Genomic DNA, 20000 nt, shown 5'->3' on the forward strand with positions numbered 1-20000 from the left:
TAAAGAGAGAGAGAGAGAGAAATGAATGCATGAGCCAGAAAGAAAGTGCAGAAAGGGGTATGGATAGAGGTTGAAAGGAAGGCAAAAATGGAGAGAGAAAAAGAAAGAAAGAAAGAAAGACTGTAAGAGGAGACTAAGAAAGAAGAGAGCTGAGGATAACTCAGTCAGGTATCCGAACAGGCATGAACAGGAAACCCTGCAGACAGGAAGTAAAGAAAGCTGTACATATCAACCAATAACAGAGGCCCTATACTCTCAGCATCCTCTTAACCACTCAGACTGAACACTACTGAGCTTACACCCTCCACTTGTAAAATCATTTGCTGCTTTAAGTGGACAGCTAATAATGGATCTGCGCTAACGCTAGTCCCGTTGTTCTCATAGTAAGTGCTTGGTTTTGGGTGATGGATGGCTGTGAATTAGCTAGCCCACTACAGAGGCAGTAATGATCTTTCGGTGGCACTTCATGCTTCATTAGGTATCAGCATAATTACAGTGCGAGCTCCGCTAATGGACTTGATATTCTCACGCGGCTCCGTTGTTTCTTAGCCGGGGGAAACAGACGCACAGGCCTGGAAATGTATTTGCCACTTAAATGATGAGATGGTCTTGTTTAAAGAAGAAGAAAAAAAGATAGAGAAAAAGGAAGAGAGTCAGTTAAAGCTCCACTTTGTAACTCTTATCATTTCTTCACCAACTTCTCACTTTCAGAAGTTCCCCCTACAGTTTTGGGGTGCATATTTCACAACCATCTCTTTGGTCTTTGCACTGGCTTTGCCATGATTAACATCATAAAAATGAAGCCATCACTGCTTGTTCTTATAGCTAGCCGGCATGGCTAACCGGTGCTTGAGGGGGGCATGTGTATGTCCAGAGAATTTTAAGCATTTTGTGTTTCTCGCTCGTTCTCGCTTCTCACGAGACTTCCTGATTCAGACTTTGCCGGTACGCAGATGCAGATCTTGCCAGGCTGGTTTTCTGCTAGGAGACGGTAGGGGGAGCAGGGAATTCCATTTTCACCACAACAGGTCATTTAACCATCACCATGATTTCTAAACTGTTGAAAATGTTGCATAGGGGGCCTTTATCAGCTAACAGAGCTGTACAGAAAGGTTCAAATGGAGAGTAATATTGCTGACGGAAAGGTTAACACAGAGATCTACAGTGCAGTATAATGCAGTTAGTTAGCAGTCACAATAGAAAGCAACATTACATTACATATTAAACCGATGTATTGTTTACCATTTAGCTGACACTCTTATCCAGAGTTGAACTTAAACTAAGTAATTACAGGGACATTCCCCTTGGAACAATGGTAACATTTCCTTGGATTAAACTCCCAACCTTGAGCTATTCCATTTGAAACCCCCTAATTTCTGCATCAACCCAGCTACAATGCAGATAGTAGCTAGCTAGCGGCCTAGCGCTGCAGATGGAGAGGTTAACATGGAGGGCTATGCAGCTGTGTGAGTGAAGGGGATGTTGTGGTGAGGAAAGGACCAAGGGCAGTGTGATTTATTTCTGTTGGACACAGGCAAATGTCTTTTGTGATCAGTGTTGCCAAGTGTTTCTCCTCAGGTAGTTGGTCAGCTGCAATAATGATAATTTAATCATTTCTCATTTTCTTGGGTGTTGGTCCGCTTCTAATGACCGTCTGATTGGCTTAGCCTCCAGTAAAAAATGTCTGAGTGTGAGTTATTGAGATTGTGTGTGTGTGTGTGTGTGTGTGTGTGTGTGTGTGTGTGTGTGTGTGTGTGCACGCACGCTCCATCCTGAAGAGGACAGAGGAGAAACTTGTTATTTTCTTTCTCCGAGTGCTTTTGAATTGTCTTTGAATTCTGACCCATAACTCTTTTGTGTTCCCCATATCCATAGTGAATGCGTTACACAATGCATATTTGTAGATATATCACAATATGACAATATGTTCAAATAAGGACACTTAATGTGACCCTATAAATGCAGCCATGATCCCTAAAGACCAGGTGCTATAGCTGCCATGTTGTGCCATAGATAAAAAAAAAAATGGCTATGTCTATGATGTGTGCAACATCCTTGACCATTGTATAGAATATAAAAGGCCACTGGTAATAGTCATGTATCTGTTTATCCAAATATCCATCCATCCACCCATCCATCCATTCATTCATTCCTTCCCCCCATGTGTTAATTCAGACCCCCATTCATTAACTCATCCATTTGGTAAATACACTGTTTTCCTTTCTTGGCGTGTTGTCATGGTAACGGCTGAATTTAGAGAGGGTGTCAGGTGCGAGGGCTTTCCTTCTGTCTGCGCCATTTTTCTTTAGCTGCAGCTTGGGGTGGTGGGAGCCGGTGATTAACATTCCTGTCATGGAGTCTGGCCTTCTGTGTGACTCAGTGTGTGTGTGTGTGTGTGCCCCTATGCTTGAACTTTCTCCTGTGTGTGTCATTATCTCTCTCTCTGTCTCTCTCTCTTTCTATCTGTCTCACTCTTTCTCTCTGTCTCTCTCTCTCCCTTTGTGTGTGTGTGTGCATATTTGATTTTGTTTACATGTTTGTGGAAAAGTTTCATTTGTCCTTCACACAGCTGCTTATCATTATTCTGGTCTAAGCCGTCCATGTCACAGACACACACACACACACACACAAATATAGTGTTGGCACACACACACATAGTTTTGCCACACACACACACTGCATTGGCGCACTTAAACCTATGCACACACAAACTAAATGAATCCATTCATGTCCGCGCTATTGATTATACATTTATTAGCTCTCCTCAGTCAATCCTCGACTCAACATTTCTGTTCTTTTGTCCAGTATCAGCCTCTCCCATCCACCTCCACTTGACCGACAAAAAGCCGGAGTCGGCAGCCTCTGGGACGCGGGCTTTATCAAATATTGCCAGAGAGTGAAGTATTTCATTGCAGGGCCAAGTGGCAGCAAATCGATTAGAGGGCCGAAAGCAGCGGCAGCAGCCTCCTGTAGGAATATGGACATGAGGGGCTGTGTGTGTGTGTGTGTGTGTGTGTGTGTGTGTGTGTGTGTGTGTGTGTGAGTGTGTGAGTGTGAGTGCGCGTGCGTGCATGTGTGTATATGTGTGTGTGCATGCGTGTGTGCATGTGTGTGTGTGTGTGCGCATGTGTGTGCGTGCGTGCGTTAGTGTGTGTGTGCATGTGTGAGTGTGAGTGCGTGCGCGTGCGTGCATGTGTGTATATGTGTGTGTGCATGCGTGTGTGCATGTGTGTGTGCATGTGTGTGTGTGTGTGTGCGCATGTGTGTGCGTGCGTGCGTTAGTGTGTGTGTGCATGTGTGCGTGTGTCAGTCTGTGTGTGTGTGTGTGTGTGTGTGTGTGTGTGTGTGTGGAGAAGAGCTGTTAGGGTTTCTCCAGTTCTCCAGCTCATTTCTCTGAATGAGTGTTCTGCAGGGGGAACACAAGCTTGGTAATCTCCTGCGCTACAGGGGGATTGTGCTGGACTTCTTGAAGGTCTTCTGAACCTCATTCATGTCTGCTTTCCCCCTACTTTTCCTCTCCCTCTCTCTCCTTCTCTCCCTCTCTCTCCTTCTCTTTCTCCTTCTCTCCCTCTCTCTCCTTCTCTCTTTCTCCTTCTCTCCCTCTCCCTTTTTCTATCCCTCTGACGCCTATGCTTAGTGTCCCTAAAGCAATTACAATCTAGCTGAATTTAGATCCCGATTTTGCAGTTTTCTCTCTCTTTTCTCTCTCTCTCCTTCACTTTTTTCTCATTCTCCACTGCAGTTACACACTGCCTCCTGCAGGCTGTGAGGTGTACTACATGCCATGCCCTGGTTCTGTCAAATGAGCACAGTCAACATGGTTCACTGATGGTAATTTTGATACCATAGATGAATAGAGACCCAGTCAGACCAATAGTATGAAAAATCAGGAACAGAGTTTATTTACAATGATGCGCATCAAGGGAGAGACAGCATGACTTCACCTAAAGATCCATCAGCTGCTCTAACTAGACAAGGAAATAGTTAGGGTTTAGGTATCCTTCCAGGCTGACGGGAGATGGCGTTGGTCATCCCATCTCACGTGGACTACACTGAATCAGGCTGATTAGTGGCAACCTGGCAATCCGGAGCAGATAGCTTCTGACGCAGCCATGCAGAACACTGAAACACTGCAAAGTCATAATATTCCCGCTTATCTCTAAATACAGTCACACATAGATATACACAGGGACAGTACAGATATCATACAGTCATTACATAGAATCATACTTTTAGTATCAAAGTGACCCACTAATGAGAAATGCAGAACATTAAACCACATATTGGAATATTGGTCACAATGCAGAACATTAAACCACATATTGGAATATTGGACATAATGTTCTATTCCACTTTCTCTCAACTGTTCACTGCATGGTTTGATGTGAGTGTGTGTGTGTGTGTGTGTGTGTGTGTGTGTGTGTGTGTGTGTGTGTGTGTGTGTGCGTGTGTTCCCATGGGTGAGCTACACATCACATGTGCATGTGTATGGAGAGAGAAGCGAGTAGACAGAGGTGGTGAATCAATGAATCAAAATGGATTCTGTCACTCCCAGGTGCATGTTCTGGGCTGCCTTTATGTGGAAACTGGCAGGCTGCAGGACTGCCTGGCTCTGAAGGCGGCTGTGAAACATTCAGCTGTACACAGAGAGAGTCTGCTTGGTATCCAGTGTTTTTGAAGAACCGTCAGAAAGATCATGCTCCCTACTCTCGTTTCTCCTCCTCCTCCTAATCCACACTGGCACTTTGTGGAGCGTTGTGTTCTTCTGTGCGTGTGTGTGTGTGTGTCTGTCAGAGAGAGAAAGGGAGTGTTTGTGGTGTTTGTGCGTGTCTGAAAATAAAGGTGTCTGAGAGTGTGTCCATGTATGCTCTTGATTGCATTGGTGAAGATGGCAGTATTAGTTCATGCCATGTAGACACTTGCCAAGATGTCTTTGGCATTTTTAAGAGTATGAGAGATTCAGATGGAACAAATATGTGTGTGTGTGTGTGTGTGACTGTGCAGAGGCGCAGCAGCACCCAAAAAAAAAAAAAAAACACAAACAAACACACAAAAACTGCCAATTTGATGTTTAACTTGATGAAGTATTGATAAATGGTGCATTGTCACTTTAAGAGAGTCTAAACGGTTCTCATAACGTCCTTTTGCCAGCTGTTACTCGCAAAGAAGGCTGATCCAACTCTTGCCTTGTTTGTTTGCGCCACATTGACAACACAATAGTAAGTTATTACAAGGAGCCTTCATTGTTGGGATATGGAAACATGTAATGAGTTGTTGCTAGCGTGACATTTTTGTTTGCCATTAAAAGTGCAGTATGAGCATGGTAGCCACCTAGCTATCTGAATGGAATAAGATATGTTTCAATCTGCATATGCTTAGCAAACGCTAATCTGTTAACATGAATATTTGCAAGCCTCCAAGCACAGAGACGTCACACTTTAAATCCTACCTGTTGCCTTTCACCATCCACTTATTTAACTGCTGTCGCATCCCTTGACATGCCATCTTCTTTTCCCTCTGTCTCTTTTTTTTTTAGCCACCGACAGCTTTTTTGCTGTATCCATCTTTTTCCATAGACGGCAACTCACTACTCGTAGGCCTAACTGCTCGATCAGTGCTCACGGCGCCCCCACTCCCTCTTCTATGTCAAAATTCTATGATGGAATCTTAAGAGATAGGGCGCCTACTCTAGCCTGATACCAGATACCAAATAAATATATCGCTTTGGCGCCCCCATGGTGTTGCGCCCCTATGCGCCGCATATAGCGCATACCCACTTTTTGCGCCACTGCGACTGTGCATGCTTTCAAAATGTCTCATATGTGTGTGTGTGTGTGTGTGTGTGTTTCAGGAGAGTGCACCTGCACAGATTTCACTACTGGTCCAACCTGTGAGAGATGCCTGGATGGTTACTACGGCAATGCATTGATTGGCAGCTCCAGAGACTGCCAGCCCTGCCCCTGTCCGGACCGCACCACCTGTGCCCAGCTGCCTGACACAGGGGATGTGGTCTGTACCAACTGCCCCCATGGACAGAGGGGTGAGTCAAATACCTTCTACTTATCAGTTAAAGCAGTGGGCAACCGCCCTCAAGCAGAGATGGAACATTCCAGAGGTTAAATGGTTAAAAGGGGCATTCGACTCCATGTAGCTGCCTGCAGCAGTCTTAAGCTGACTGCATAACGTGATTATCTACTTCAGACTCTCAGAAATAGAGTTTTCAACCATGACGTACTCACAATTCCGGGTTGAAAACATTTCAGAATCTCAGAAATAATTGTGTTATGCAGTCAGCTTAAGACGGCTGCAGGCAGCTACATGGAGTCGAATGCCCCTAAAGAAACACACTCCGCCCCCCGTCACGCAGACATGGAGCACGGAACACAGACACTGAACATTCTAAGTGTTAAACGGTTTTGAAACGCCTTCTTTGTCTTTGCTGCACTCGTCTCCTTAACCAGGTCATTTGTTTTGCTACTTCAGGCTCTACCACTCACGCTAATTAGCCAATGCTAGTGGTTACACACCTCCTAGACCCAGAGAGGACTTTTAATCTGTGAGTGTGGGCTTCCTACACAATCCCTCGTTAACCTCCACTTCGTGCCAATTAGTCCGTTTTAATGGTCGCCTCAAAGCCAGCGTAGGTGTTTAACGTTCACACAGCCCGGTCTTTGAACCCTCTACTCCCCAACCAGCGTGACAAAGAGCCAGGCGTTTCTCTCCATCTGAAACCTGAAGGTGGAGGTGCTCACTGAGGATGGTCGATCCCTCTCCAATTAGTGCTGCTGCAGCTTCTTCCTCGTAATTCTGATGCGTGTCACATTCACCAGGCCCACACGGCTAACACTGAGCCTCTCTGAGCGACCAACACACACTACTTACCTCTTCCTCTTCTGATTCATGCTCAGAGACAAACAAGACACCCTCCTTGCCTCTAAAATACATCTTTACTTCCCTTTATTTTCCGGAGGGTGGGGGGGTTCGAGTGTGTTTGAGGTGTGTGTGTGGGGGGTAGAGTGTTTGTTGACGGTGCGCTTTAGTGAGTTTTGCCATAGTGTTTGTCTCAAAAGCATCTGTAATTACCAGGAAATAGAGGGGAAGCGTGTGTACGGCTTTTGAGATGTTGGCTGTTGTCCTGTTGTCAAGGGAATGGTGGCAGCAGGCTGCAGGTAATTGCTTTGACAAAAGTAAAGAGTGATAATTACATTTTATTATAGAAGAAGACACAAGCTGCGTTTCCTCTTGAACAACATGTGCGTGTGTGTTTGTGTATGTGTGAGTCTATGTATTTGCATTCTTCTGTATGTGTGTGTGTGTGTATGTATGTGTGTGAGAGTGTGTGTGTATTGTTTTGTGTAGTGCACTTGTATGTGTGTGTGAGAGCACGTGTGTGTGTGTATGTGTGTGTCCAATGTATCTGCATTCTTCTGTGTGTGTGTGTGTGTGTGTGTGTGTGTATGTGTGTGTGAGAGAGAGAGTGTGTGTGTGTGTGTATGTGAGCGTGCACTACACATAACAATTGTGTTTGTATGTGTATGTGTGTATATGTGTGCGAGAGCGTGTGTGTGTGTGTAAATGTGTGTGTGAGCGTGCACTTCACATAACAATTGTGTTTGTATGTGTGTGTGTGTGAGTTCTGGTGTTCTGAGGTGTGTCTCTCTCTTTACTGACAGGCACCAGGTGTGAGATGTGTGAGGACGGTTTCTACGGCGACCCCCTGGGGCTACGGGGCGCAGTGCGCCCGTGTGTGAGGTGCGAGTGTAACTTTAACGTGGACCCCAACGCGTTGGGTGTGTGTGACCATGTGACGGGGCGCTGTCTGAAATGCCTTGGACACACAGCCGGTGACCACTGCGAACGTTGCCAGCCCGGTTACTATGGCGATGCGATGGAACCGGACCGCAACCCCTCCCAGAAGTGCAAACGTGAGTGTGCCAGAGTGGTCCCTGTAGTGTGTGTGTGTGTGTGTGTCTTTGTCTTTATTTGTGTGCACATCTCTCTCTGTGTGTGTGTGTGTGTGTGTGTGTGTGTGTGTGTGTGTGTGTGTGTGTGTGTGTGTGTAGGTGTATGTGGAGTTTATTTGTGTGTGTGAGTGTCTGTGTGTGTGTGTGGTCCTTCCTGTGTCTGTGTGTCCATATAATAGATATTATTTTGTGTGTATGCATATGTTTTTTCCTTGTGAAAAAATTAATGGAAAAATGTTTGGCTTGTGAAAATTAGTGGAGGCATGATTGAGAGAATGAGTGGGTGTATTTTTTGTCAGTGTGACAAAGTGTTTTTGCATGTGTGTGTGTGTGTGTGTGTGTGTGTGTGTCTGGATTCTTGGAACTTTAAAATAATTTCTCTGAAAAGTGCCATTAGCGTTTCCACAGGGACCGCCTCTGAGAGGGGGAGAGACGGGAAAAGAACATGTTTTTCAAGGAGCTTAAAAGTTCAGAACTACAAGGGCACTAAATCACAGATTAATAGCAGAGCGAGTGTGTGTGTGTGTGTGTGTGTATGTGTGTGTGTGTGTGTGTGTGTGTGTGTGTATGTGCGTGTGTGATATGTTTGTGTGTGTGTGTGATATGTTTGTGTTTGTGTGTGTGTGTGTGTGTGTGTGTGTGTGTGTGTGTGTGTGTGTGTGTGAGGGCACTAAATCACAGATTAATAGGTGAGCGAGTGGAGCTTCCATCAACAGTGTGGGAACGTCTGCAGGTGTGTTAGACAGAGCTCCAGGATTTCATATGACACACACTTTAATCCCCTCGCACAGGGCAGCAGCCCAGAGAGCTTTGTCAACGCCAAACAAGCAGAGCCATTACGCTCTCAATTGCCTCCACAGGCAGTGAACAGGTAGGAGGCAGCACACTGGTGTTGCAACATTGCCAGGCTCTGATCTGGCTCTGTGCTAGCTCAGATCTGGGTCTGTGCTGGCTCTAATCTGGCTCTGATCTGGCTCTGATCTGGCTCTGATCTGGGTCTGTGCTGGCTCTGAGCTGGCATGTAACTCCACTGCTATCTAGGATCCTTTGATTGGTGACTAACTCAAACACGCTGTGTTAGATGACACAGGGAATGGAGTTCTCAGCCCAGCTGGCCCACCCACCAGCCCACTCTTCAGATGAGGTGCTGAATGTCAAACTGGATGGAGTTCAGAACACAGCAGGCCCATTCCGTGGCATTTGGGCTGTGGATTCCACTTAGCACCACTGCAGAATGTGTTAGGAGTGACTCATTGGGCCTGTACAAAACGGGAAAAAATGAAGTGGAGCGAGGTATCGTGGCATGTCCGAATCAAAAATGCTGCCTTATAAGACACCTTCATTTTTCCAAATTTTGAAGGCAGCATAGATGTTCAGATGCTCAGATCTTCAGGCTGCCTTCAATGTCCAAAATTCTATTTTATTGTGAGCAATCGAATGTTATGTTATTCTTCTTTTCTGGTATCCTGACAACGGCGTTCTGTGTTGCTATCTTGCTAGGCTGTCCGAAACAAAGTTCGTAGCCGGTACCTAAATGCCTGCCACGGCAAGTGACTCGGTCGAGAGCTGAAGACAGCAAGGCAGCAGACAGCTGCCTTCCATTTTGGACATTTCGGACCCACTGTGTGTTGTTCTCAAGACGAGCACTCCACAAGAGAGTGAACAGAGAAACCAGGTAGAAACCAGTAGGAGAGAGGGATAGAGAGAGGGTGCGTGAGAGAGAGAAAGAGAGAAAGTTGAATGGCTCTGCATTTTGGGGGGATTGAAAGGGTGTGTGTGAGAGAGAGAGAGAGAGAGAAAGAGAGAAAGTTGAATGGCTCTGCATTTTGGGGGGATTGTCTTTCTAGTTTTGGGGGGTTGAAAGGGTGAGAGAGAGAGAGAGAGAGAGAGAGAGAGAGAGAGTTGAATGTCTTTGCATTTTGTCTTTCTCAAGTCTTCATGCAGTGCAGCTGGAAATGAGATCTGTTCATATCCCCCCATCACCACGGTGACAGGCCTATGAGGGAGTGAAGGAGATACTATAGAAGCAGCACTAAAAGACAGGAAGAGAGATTTAGGGCGGTGTGTGTGTGTGTGTGTGTGTGTGTGTGTATGTGTGAGTGTGTGTGTGTGTATGTGTGTGTGTGTGTGTCAGTGAGTGTGCATGTGTGTGTGTGTGTGTGTGTGTCAGTGAGTGTAAGTGTATGTACCTGTGTGTGTGTGTGTGTGTGTGTGTGTGTGTGTGTGTGTGTGTGTGTGTGTGTGAGTGTGTGAGTCTGTGTGCATGCATGCATCAGTGTGTGTGTGTGAGAGAGAGAGCAAGAGAGACTGTCTGTCTCTTCACAGAGAAGATAAATTGGCTCAGCAAAGACACCTGTCATCATGATCTGGCCTCTGCACCGCGCCATGTAAAATAAAGACATAGCCCTGTGAGCTGACAGGAGAGTGTGTTGGAGTGTGTGACTGGGTGTGTATAAGTGTGTGAGAGTGTGTGTATAAGCATGAGTGTGTGTGAGAGAGAGCTTGATGGACAGGAAGAGAGAAAGAGAGAGATGACCATCCATCCTAAAACCCTTACATACTGTACTAGTGTGCAGAGTGGTGTGTCTATGAAATAGAATTATTACCATAGTGTGTGTGTGTGTCTGTGTGTGAGAGAGAGAGAGAAAGAGAGAGTGAGAGTGTTACTTTGTGTGTGTGTGTGTGTGTGTGTGCGTGTGCGTGCGTGCGTGCATGCGTGCATGTGTGTGTTTTATGTCTATCTGAAATGCAGGATAGGATGAGCTAATCTTTATTCTTTCAGATCTTTGTGTGATGTCTGGAAAAGAGTGAAAGGCTTTAGAAAGCTGTCTGGGTGTTCCAACCTTTCAGAACATCCAGATGGGCATGGCTGCTGAATTGATTAAAGTATTTCAACAAAAGAGGGCTGCGGCTAATAGGCTTAGACTTAGCCTTAGGATAGCTAAAATGATGTGTTACTTTACACACAATGCTTCACACCACAGGGAAGATGGACATTCACGTCAGTGGAATGGTACCAATGAAAATGAAAGTCTAGACATATGGCTTGATGTAAATAGCTAGATGTTTATATATGCTTATATGATTTGATATTTAGGCATATTTACGGCTAGATTTATGGCTTTTGTTAGTAGCTGAAGTATCACAACATGTGTCTCAGTGTTATTCTAGTTGGTTAGCATCTACGCGGCTTGAATCTTGAGTGGCCATTTTGGCCATAACTGGACTGTGACGGTCCTGCTGTTCGTTAGCATCTGGGGCAATCATGTTGTGTTTACATCAAGTGTGACGGCCTGGCATGGTTTTTGTTTGCATTCGTGTAGTTTGACTTGTTTACTTTTTCCCAGCATGCAACTGTAATCCTGCGGGCACCTCTGGGTCTCCGCACGAGTGCCACCCCGTGACGGGCATGTGCCGTTGCCTGAGCGACGTGATTGGACGCGACTGTGGGCAGTGCGAACCCGGCTTCTTCAACCTGCAGCCAGGCCGGGGCTGCGAGAGGTGCGTTGTGGGTAATCGCTTTTGGAGGTCACTCCTGCGAACATCAATCTCAGTCTAATTGAACACCTGGGAATGGTGTCCGCATCCGTAATCCCCAGACCTAATCTCCTGAGATTAGCCTGTCAAAGGACACATTGAGACAGAGACACACTGGTGACTTTTCTATCCGTGGGATTTGGGCTGGGTTCAGAACCAGCCTCTCATCTCCTTTTCTTTCTCTACTACACTTAGATGTAACTGCAATCCCATTGGCTCCTCATCACCAGCCTGTCACCCAATCACGGGCCAGTGTGTGTGTCGCGTGGGGGTGCAGGGGACATCATGTGACTCCTGTCGTCTGGGGTTCTTTGGTTTCTCGTCCAGAGGGTGCAGAGGTACAGTAGGATCACACACACACACACACACACACACACATACTGTACAGTAGACACAGACAGACAGACAGACAGACAGACACACACACACCCACACACACATACAGTAGACACAGACAGACAGACACACACACACACACACACACACATACAGTAGACACAGACAGACAGACACACACACACACACACACATACATGAATGTCAGCACAAATTAGTCCAGTTAGGTGCATCAGGACTGTATATATACAAAAAAAATAATTTGTTACATCAAAAACACAATCACAGCCTGAACTTTTTTATATGACTTTTTAATTTCATGATTGACTTCAGAGAAACAAATTAGTTCTCTCATTAAACTGTCAACTGAAAATGAAATGGTCAACTTAGGAAAAACAAAAGACTTCTGCTTTTTGCACTGCAGGAAAAAATCCATTAAACCTCAAGCAAAATGTAAAAACAGATCATCTCTCTCTCTATATATCTCTCTGTCTTTCTCTCCCATTCTCATTCCCTCTCTTTATCTCTCTCTCCCTCATTCCCTCTCTTTATCTCTCTCTCCCTCACTCTATCTCTATCTCTTGATTGGTGTGTCTCTCTCTTTCACCCTCTCTCCTTCTCATCCCTCTCTCCCTCCACCTCAGCCTGTAACTGTGACCCAATGGGCTCAGTCTCCATGCAGTGCCATGGCAACGGAACCTGCCTGTGTCGCCAGGGTTTCGTGGGCTACAAGTGTGACAAGTGTGAGATGAACTACTTCCACAACCGACACACGCACCAGTGCGAGGAGTGCCCCGTGTGTTACAGTCTCATCAGAGACCAGGTAAGGGTGTGTGTGTGTGTGTGTGTGTGTGTGTGTGCGTGCGGGCGTGTGTGTGTGTGTGCGTGCGCGTGAATGCGTGCGTATGAGTGTGTGTATGTGAGTGCTTATGTGTGTGTGTGTGTGTGTGTGTGTGCGAATGTCAGACAAACTGCTAACAGAGGTCAGCCAGCACTAACAATAACAAAATAAATATTTCAGAAAAAACAACTACAAACAGCCATCACCTAGCATAGAGAGCCATCTGAAATCTGAAATAACACCTTGCAGAAGACCAGAGAACTAAAGTCAAGTCAAGTCAAGTTTATTTATATAGTGCATTTCATACTGTACACAGGTCATTCAATATGCTTTACATTAACAAAAGCAAACAGTAATAGCAAATAAAAGCACAGAAGGGCAATAGTCAAAGAATAGTTTAAAAGGTAAAGATCACAATAAAAAAGAAAATACGCACAACGTAAAATCACTTAAAAATAAAGAATATGGGTAATTAAAAATACAAAATAAAGACACAAGGTAGAATAATTTTTAAAGTAGATTCAGAATTTGTAACTCAGAAAGCACCTGAGAACAGTTTTAAGTCTAGATTTAAAACTGGCTACAGTTAGGGCCTTTTTAATGTCATCCAAAAGTTGGCTCCAGAGCTGAGCCGCATGGCAGCTAAAAGCTACTTCACCTAGGGTGACCAGATTTGGGTTTGTGAAAAAGAGGACACTTCAGTGTGGGGGGGTCAACAGACATGGTGATTATGTATGATAATAAGCTTGATTGGCCGGCCCAACGCTAACAGAAAAACACTGCCTCAAAAGACTGTTTTGAACACTTGAAAGTTTTCAATGTGCAAAAACAATAATTACAATAAAAGCGAGCTCTATACGCGCAAGATATATTTGGAACTCATCTTTAATGTTGCATATCTCTAAATTTGATCCAAGGTGTTTCTGAAAATACAAACTGAATATTTTACAATAGCCTAGCTCTATAATTTTGAACAATCTGTTTTAGAGCTTAATAATCCTGACCTGTGAAAACAGTTGTGTTGATGGGGACTGATGTCGATATGTTGTCCATTTATATATGTTGTCTTATATCTATTCAATCATGTCTGGTCTATTATTAGGCCTACCTCTTTTCAATCAATTATTATTAGATATTTTTTTGTAAAGAAATAGGCCTACATCTATCCCTTATGTTATGCCAACATATTTAATTCAGCTGCATATAGGCTACAGTAGCCTAGATAGAGGATTATTGACATCTGCTGTTGTCAGTGTGCAGGCTATTCCTTAAAGGCAGTTTTAAGGGATAACCAAAGTGCAGTTTCCTACCCAAAGCTAGAAAGTTGCTAGGTCGGCAATCGTCCAGAGAAGGCCGCTCAGACAATGGCAGAAGTGTTCGTCATGTTATATTTTTTACAGTCTATGGTTATGAGTTGATGTGCCATCAAAATGTTTTGGAGACGAATGTTAAGGTCGAAAAACTTTAGCTGATGAGTTTCTCACCCTTCGCCGCATTCGATGCTTTGCTGAATATTGTGTAGCCTACCTGTAGGTCGGTCGTTGGCACCTTTATTTGCGACCAACATGTAAGTGCCTGCTTTGCAGGTCAGGCACTCAGCTTCATGTTGATATCGTCCGAGACAAAAACATGGAAATTTACGTTTTAATTTGTCAGTGAACTTATACTAAACAAGGAAGTTTGCGCTATTGAGGGGACTGACTGACCAATTAAATGTTTGAGATTACTATCGACCAATGACGGTAGCTATGGTCAGGCTCAACACCCTACACTTTCCACTCAATGCAAAGCGAACTGTAGGGGGAGGGCGTGACTAGTATGTGAATGAAAGACATAGATATATAGGCTATCCATGAATGAAACATGAATGAAAGAGAGAGCAATGCAAATTCCCTGTAAACACGTTTGAGGCTAGAATAAACAAAATCCCGGACGACTTTGAAATTCCGCCCGGACACATTTTTATGTTTCAAAATGTCCGGGCAAAAGAGGACGTCTGGTCACTCTACTTCACCATGTTTAGTTCTAACAGCAGGTTTTACTAACAGGTAATTCTCCTGAGACCTGAGAGGATGAGAAGGTGTGTACTGCTTAAGCATGTCTGATAGGTATTTAGGTCCTGCTCCATTTACTGATTTAAAAGCTAAAAGCTTCTGAGAACTGAGAACTTCACTCTCTCTTTTACAAAAAAAACACACACGTGTAGGCATACACACATATAAATGTGTGCACACACATAAACACACACACAAACACACACTCAAGACAAAAAATCATGCATAATTGTGTGAATAGCTTCTCAAGCACGATAACTTCTACTCTGTCAGGTAGAACTTTGTGGAATTTGGGCTTAAGTGTGTCATAAGGTACTAATGCAATGTTTTTGCATAAATTGATAGGTAAGGGGGTGTCCTTTCAGAATCTGATGGGTGCCGCTCCATTGCTTTCAGAATCTGTGAGAAAGTTGTACTTTGTTCCTTATAACTTTGTCTATTTGACTAATTGTTGAGGGTTGATACAATTTGTTGCTCAGCCTACCATTTCAGTGGTGTGACCTTACCAGGCTTTAGAGTTATTATGTTCTCTGGAGGAACTTTTTAGCTTGTTTTATTGACATAATTGATTTCTGTTTGAGAAGAGCTTTCATTTGATACCATACATGATGGGTTTATACAGTAATGTGCATCTAGTTATTTTTTATGGTCAAAAAAAGGGGGCGCGGTCATTAAAAAAAAATGCTCAAGGGTGTCGGAGCGGCACCCGTCAGATTCTGAGTCTACACCCCCTAAACTATCAATTTATGCAAAAAATTTGCATTAGTACCTTATGTCACACCTATCCTGGGGTTCTACCTGACTATGTGGGAGTACTTCAATTTAGCATGATCTAAAGGCTTTTATGTCCATGGTGGTCATCGAAAAGCTTTTACATCCCACTGAGCACTGTATTACTTTTTGCCTGGAAAAGGCTCCCTTTTTCTGTGAAAGAGTAGGTGGAAAAATGTATTTTTGTCGTGTCATTTCACAACACACCTGCTCCGCCTGCAGAATGAGGGAGAATCACTGTGGAGCTCGTTAAGGAAAACACACGTTTTAATTTCCCCTCCGGTTCACCGAGTGGCTGTTCTCTGCTTCCACCCATACTCCTGGGCTGTGAAATACAACCTTGCAGGTTTGCGTGCTCGTTATGAGCCCACACAACGCAAATCACGACCACAATCGCTGCAGTTACAGCGCTCTCCCATCATTTAATAATCCACTGACTGGGCGGAGGGTGTCGTTAGGTTTGTGAGTGCTCGAGTGTTCTCCAAATTAGTCCCCTCTCCACTTTTCTTCAATTACACCCTTACACAGGAGGCATAGTACAAACCTTTGGGCCCTACACACACACACACACACACACACACATACTGTACACACACACACACACACACACGCCACTTCCAAGAAGGCTTTATTTGCATTCTCAGAAAGAGAGAAAAATACACAAGGAGTCACAAAGGTCACAAACTTCACAAAAAGCCTGATCTAGGAGAGTCCGCTTAAATGTGCTCTGAGCGATGCCACGCATTTATTAGGCTAAAACATTTTATGTCACTTACTGCAAACATCACCTAACCAACCGCTAGCTGTCTGTGTCCTGAATACACTGTAAAAAAACGCGATCTCTGTGGACAGCCCAGGCTCCAAAAACGGCCATCAAAACAACCTGGGCAAACCTAGCCCATAAAAACATAACAAACTGTTCCAGCAAATCACAAAAGAGATGCGCGTTTAGGAGAGTTTCAGTTGCACAGGAGCAGAACCGGAGGGAGGGGGAGGGAGTAGCAAGCTAGCTCTCTGTTTTGTTTGAAAGTCAACATAAGTGACGTTACCCAGCATCGCTTAGAGCACCTTTAACAGGAGAGTCCGTTTAACAGGAAAGTCCGTTTAACAGTAGAGTCTGTTTAACAGGAGAGTCCATTTAACAGTGAAGGGGAATGGAGATTCCGCTTTGTGTTTAATGTGCAGACCACAGATTAGAAAGTGCTGCAGTTTTAAAAGAAATAGTGTCCCTAAGTTTACAGCACTGGCAGCAACTCCAGACCCTGGGCTTATGGGTACTGGCACCCAGGCTTTTGGCTCCATCTGAACTCAGACGAATGCCAGCCCTGAGCACTCACTAGGGTCTGCTGCAGACTGCAGACATGGACTGAGTCCCAAACTCAAAGTTGGGTGACATCTAGTGACATCTGGAAAGAAACTACAAGATGTAGCAAAAAAAAAAAAAAAACACTGTCAGACAGAGTCAGAATAAATATTTTATACAAGCAGAGATGGCATATGGGAAAAATCTCAGGACTGTAGAGAGAGTAGGGGGATTAGGGGTAAGAGAACTGGATGGGAGAGTGATAGGAGAGTGTGGGGGGGTAAGAGAGTGCGGTGGGAGAGTGGGGGCGGTAAGAGGGTGGGGTGGGAGTGGGGGTGGGGGTAAGAGAGTGGGGTGGGAGTGGGGGGTAAGAGAGTGGAGTGGGTGGTAAGAGAGTGGGGTGGGAGACAGTGAGAAAACTCTGATGTGCCAATAACCTCTCCGAATGATGTCACCTCCCTGGACAGTTGTTGGAACCATGTCACCTCTCTGAACAGGTGGTGGTGTTATTTCACCTGGCTGGACAGGTGATGATGCCATGTCACCTCTCTGAACAGGTGGTGGTGTTATTTCACCTGGCTGGACAGGTGATGATGCCATGTCACCTCTCTGGACAGGTGGTGGTGTTATTTCACCTGGCTGGACAGGTGATGATGCCATGTCACCTCTCTGGACAGGTGGTCGTGGTCCACTCCAGTCTCACCTGGCCAGTCGCTGAGCAGCCTCAGGTCTCTCTGTGAAGTGCTATCCGTCTGTAGAGTGACCCCTGATATGCTGTTCTGCTCTGATCGGCAGGCTACCCAGCTGAAGGCCAAAATGAAGGCCCTGGAGAAACTGCTGGCACACTACGACTGCCGGAACATGCCCAGACGCCCGATGCACCGCTACCACAACTACCTGCACCAGCCTCACAGGCACCAGCAGCACGTGCATGAGCGTCACGGGCACGAGCAGCAACACGGGCATCAGCAACAACACGGGCACGAGCAGCAACGCGTGCATGAGCATCACGGGCACCAGCAGCAACACAGGCACCAGCAGCAACACGGGCACCAGCAACATCACAGGCACGAGCAGCAACACGTGCACCAGCATCATGTGCACGAGCAGCAACACGTGCACCAGCATCATGTGCACGGGCAGCATGAGCGATCCCAGCTGTGGCGCAGCAACTTGGTGCAAGAGTATCGGGATGAGGACTACCTCCCCAACTCCATAGAGGACTTCCTAGCCATACAAGGTGCGCACACACACACACACACACACACACACATACATTCTTGATTTATGATGTTGATGTGAGGCATGAGGGGCCTTGATCCAACAATTTACACAGCTGGAGGAGACTGTATACACACACACACACACACACTTTCACATGTTTCACACTTTCACACACAAACACAACCACACTCACACATAAACAAACTTACACACACTCTCTGATGCAGGTCACACTTTCATCGAACACCTTTCTCAGCTCCAGACATATAGTACAGAGTCACTCCCTGTGTTCTCTACATTGAACAGTACACACACACACACACACACACTCACACACTCACACACTCACACACTCCTCCACTGTTCCCTCCTTGTAGTGTCGCAAGAGGCCTTCATCAAGCAGTTCTCACAGCTGGAAACATCTGCACACACACACACACACACACACAAACACACACTCACACACTCTATATGTCCCCTCCTTGTAGAGGCGCGTGAGGCCTTCATCAAGCAGTTCTCACAGCTGGAAACATCTGCACACACCCTGGAGTTACACCTGCGCAGCGTTGCCACAGTGATGAACTGCAGCCTGCGAGAGCAGAAGGGAGGGATGGAGGTGGAGAAAGAGGAAGAAGAGAAGAAGAACGAGGGAAGAGTGACGGAGGAGTGTGAGCCTCTAATTGAGACTTACGGTGCCGTCAGGGGAGTACTGACACAGCTGGAGCAGGCAACACGTGACCTGGGCAACATGGTGAGTGGAACACACACGCACACGCACGCACACACACATAGGCGCCTTAATGCAGGGGCTTACCTGGGCTTCAGCCCAGGGGCCTCGACCAATGAGGGGCCTCCTAATAATAATAATGATAATCAATAATAATAATAAACGGTGTGTCCGTATTCGCGGCGTCATTAGCCTACTCTGGAGCTAGCCTAAATAATTGAGCACATCGTACTGCTCTACAATTACATCCATGCAGAGGCCCCCTTTGTCTTCTCCAATTCTAAAGTGTAACAAAATGTAACAAAACGTAATAAATCCCGACGGGTGTGTAGAGGAGCTAGAGGAGAGGCTGAAACTGACTGACAAACGTATCTTACAAACTCTGGAGATAACGTAGGTAGGATTGAAGCAACGATAAACGAATGACGTGGATTCCTCTAACTGTCCATGAAAACAGAAGGCATAGCAGGTAAATATCGTAGCAAAAAGCCTGGAAATGAAACGGCTTTAAAAACATGTATTTCACTTGTCTCAGTGGAGTGAACGCAGAACATGGGCTGTGGCGCAAAGAAATGAATTAGTGATCTGCATCTCCGTTCAACAACAGCTAAGTTTGTGCTAACCCATTCGCACATATAATAGTCTATGTTATGTTTTCTCCATTGTTAACATGAGATATGTCTCCATGTAGTGTAGTGATAATGTATAAGGTAGCCATGTTCACGTCACATGAGCCAGCTTGTTCTGTAGGCTAAAAGTATTTATGTCCCTCCCAAACTGCGTTAAACTGGTGTGTTAAGTAGACAGAATTTCAAAAAAACTCCTGGGGAACCCCCCCGACACGACAAATACATGCACTTTTAAAAAGCTTTTAAACGTCCATATGTGTACCCAGCTTTTAACTTAGCCTACAGCCAGTGTTGTAAAAGTTCAACGCTTGTTTTCGTGCAGTATAGGCTAGCCTTTTTGATAAGTGATGTCATGGGTAGGCTGACGTGATTCGAGGGCTTTCTGTTCCCGTTTAAGGCTGAATAATTATAGGCTACACTGCATGTTATTAACCAAAAGCGCTATGTGTCGGGTCAGATCGCGGGCCGGGTATCATTTAATCATAACTAATATTTGCGGTTGTGGGGCTTAAAAAACATATAGCCCAGGGGCCTCGGGTGGTATTAAGGCGCCCCTACACACATACACACACACACACACACACAAACAAACACACACACACACACAAACTCGT

At 45.3% G+C, this 20000-nt stretch overlaps 1 protein-coding gene across 1 annotated transcript in view; it reads left to right on the plus strand.

The window, feature by feature from the left end:
• The window catches only part of lamc3 (laminin, gamma 3), a gene marked incomplete in the record, with an annotated part of 110239 nt that overhangs the window by 75998 nt on the left and 14241 nt on the right, over nucleotides 1-20000 (plus strand). Inside the window, 7 exon segments of the mRNA XM_048259700.1 lie at nucleotides 5852-6040; nucleotides 7674-7925; nucleotides 11312-11465; nucleotides 11697-11839; nucleotides 12482-12660; nucleotides 17602-18046; nucleotides 18519-18781. Of these exon segments, the coding sequence (XP_048115657.1) occupies nucleotides 5852-6040; nucleotides 7674-7925; nucleotides 11312-11465; nucleotides 11697-11839; nucleotides 12482-12660; nucleotides 17602-18046; nucleotides 18519-18781 (1625 nt within the window).

The sequence above is a fragment of the Alosa alosa genome, chromosome 12, assembly GCF_017589495.1.
Source record: "Alosa alosa isolate M-15738 ecotype Scorff River chromosome 12, AALO_Geno_1.1, whole genome shotgun sequence".
Lineage (NCBI taxonomy): Eukaryota > Metazoa > Chordata > Actinopteri > Clupeiformes > Clupeidae > Alosa > Alosa alosa.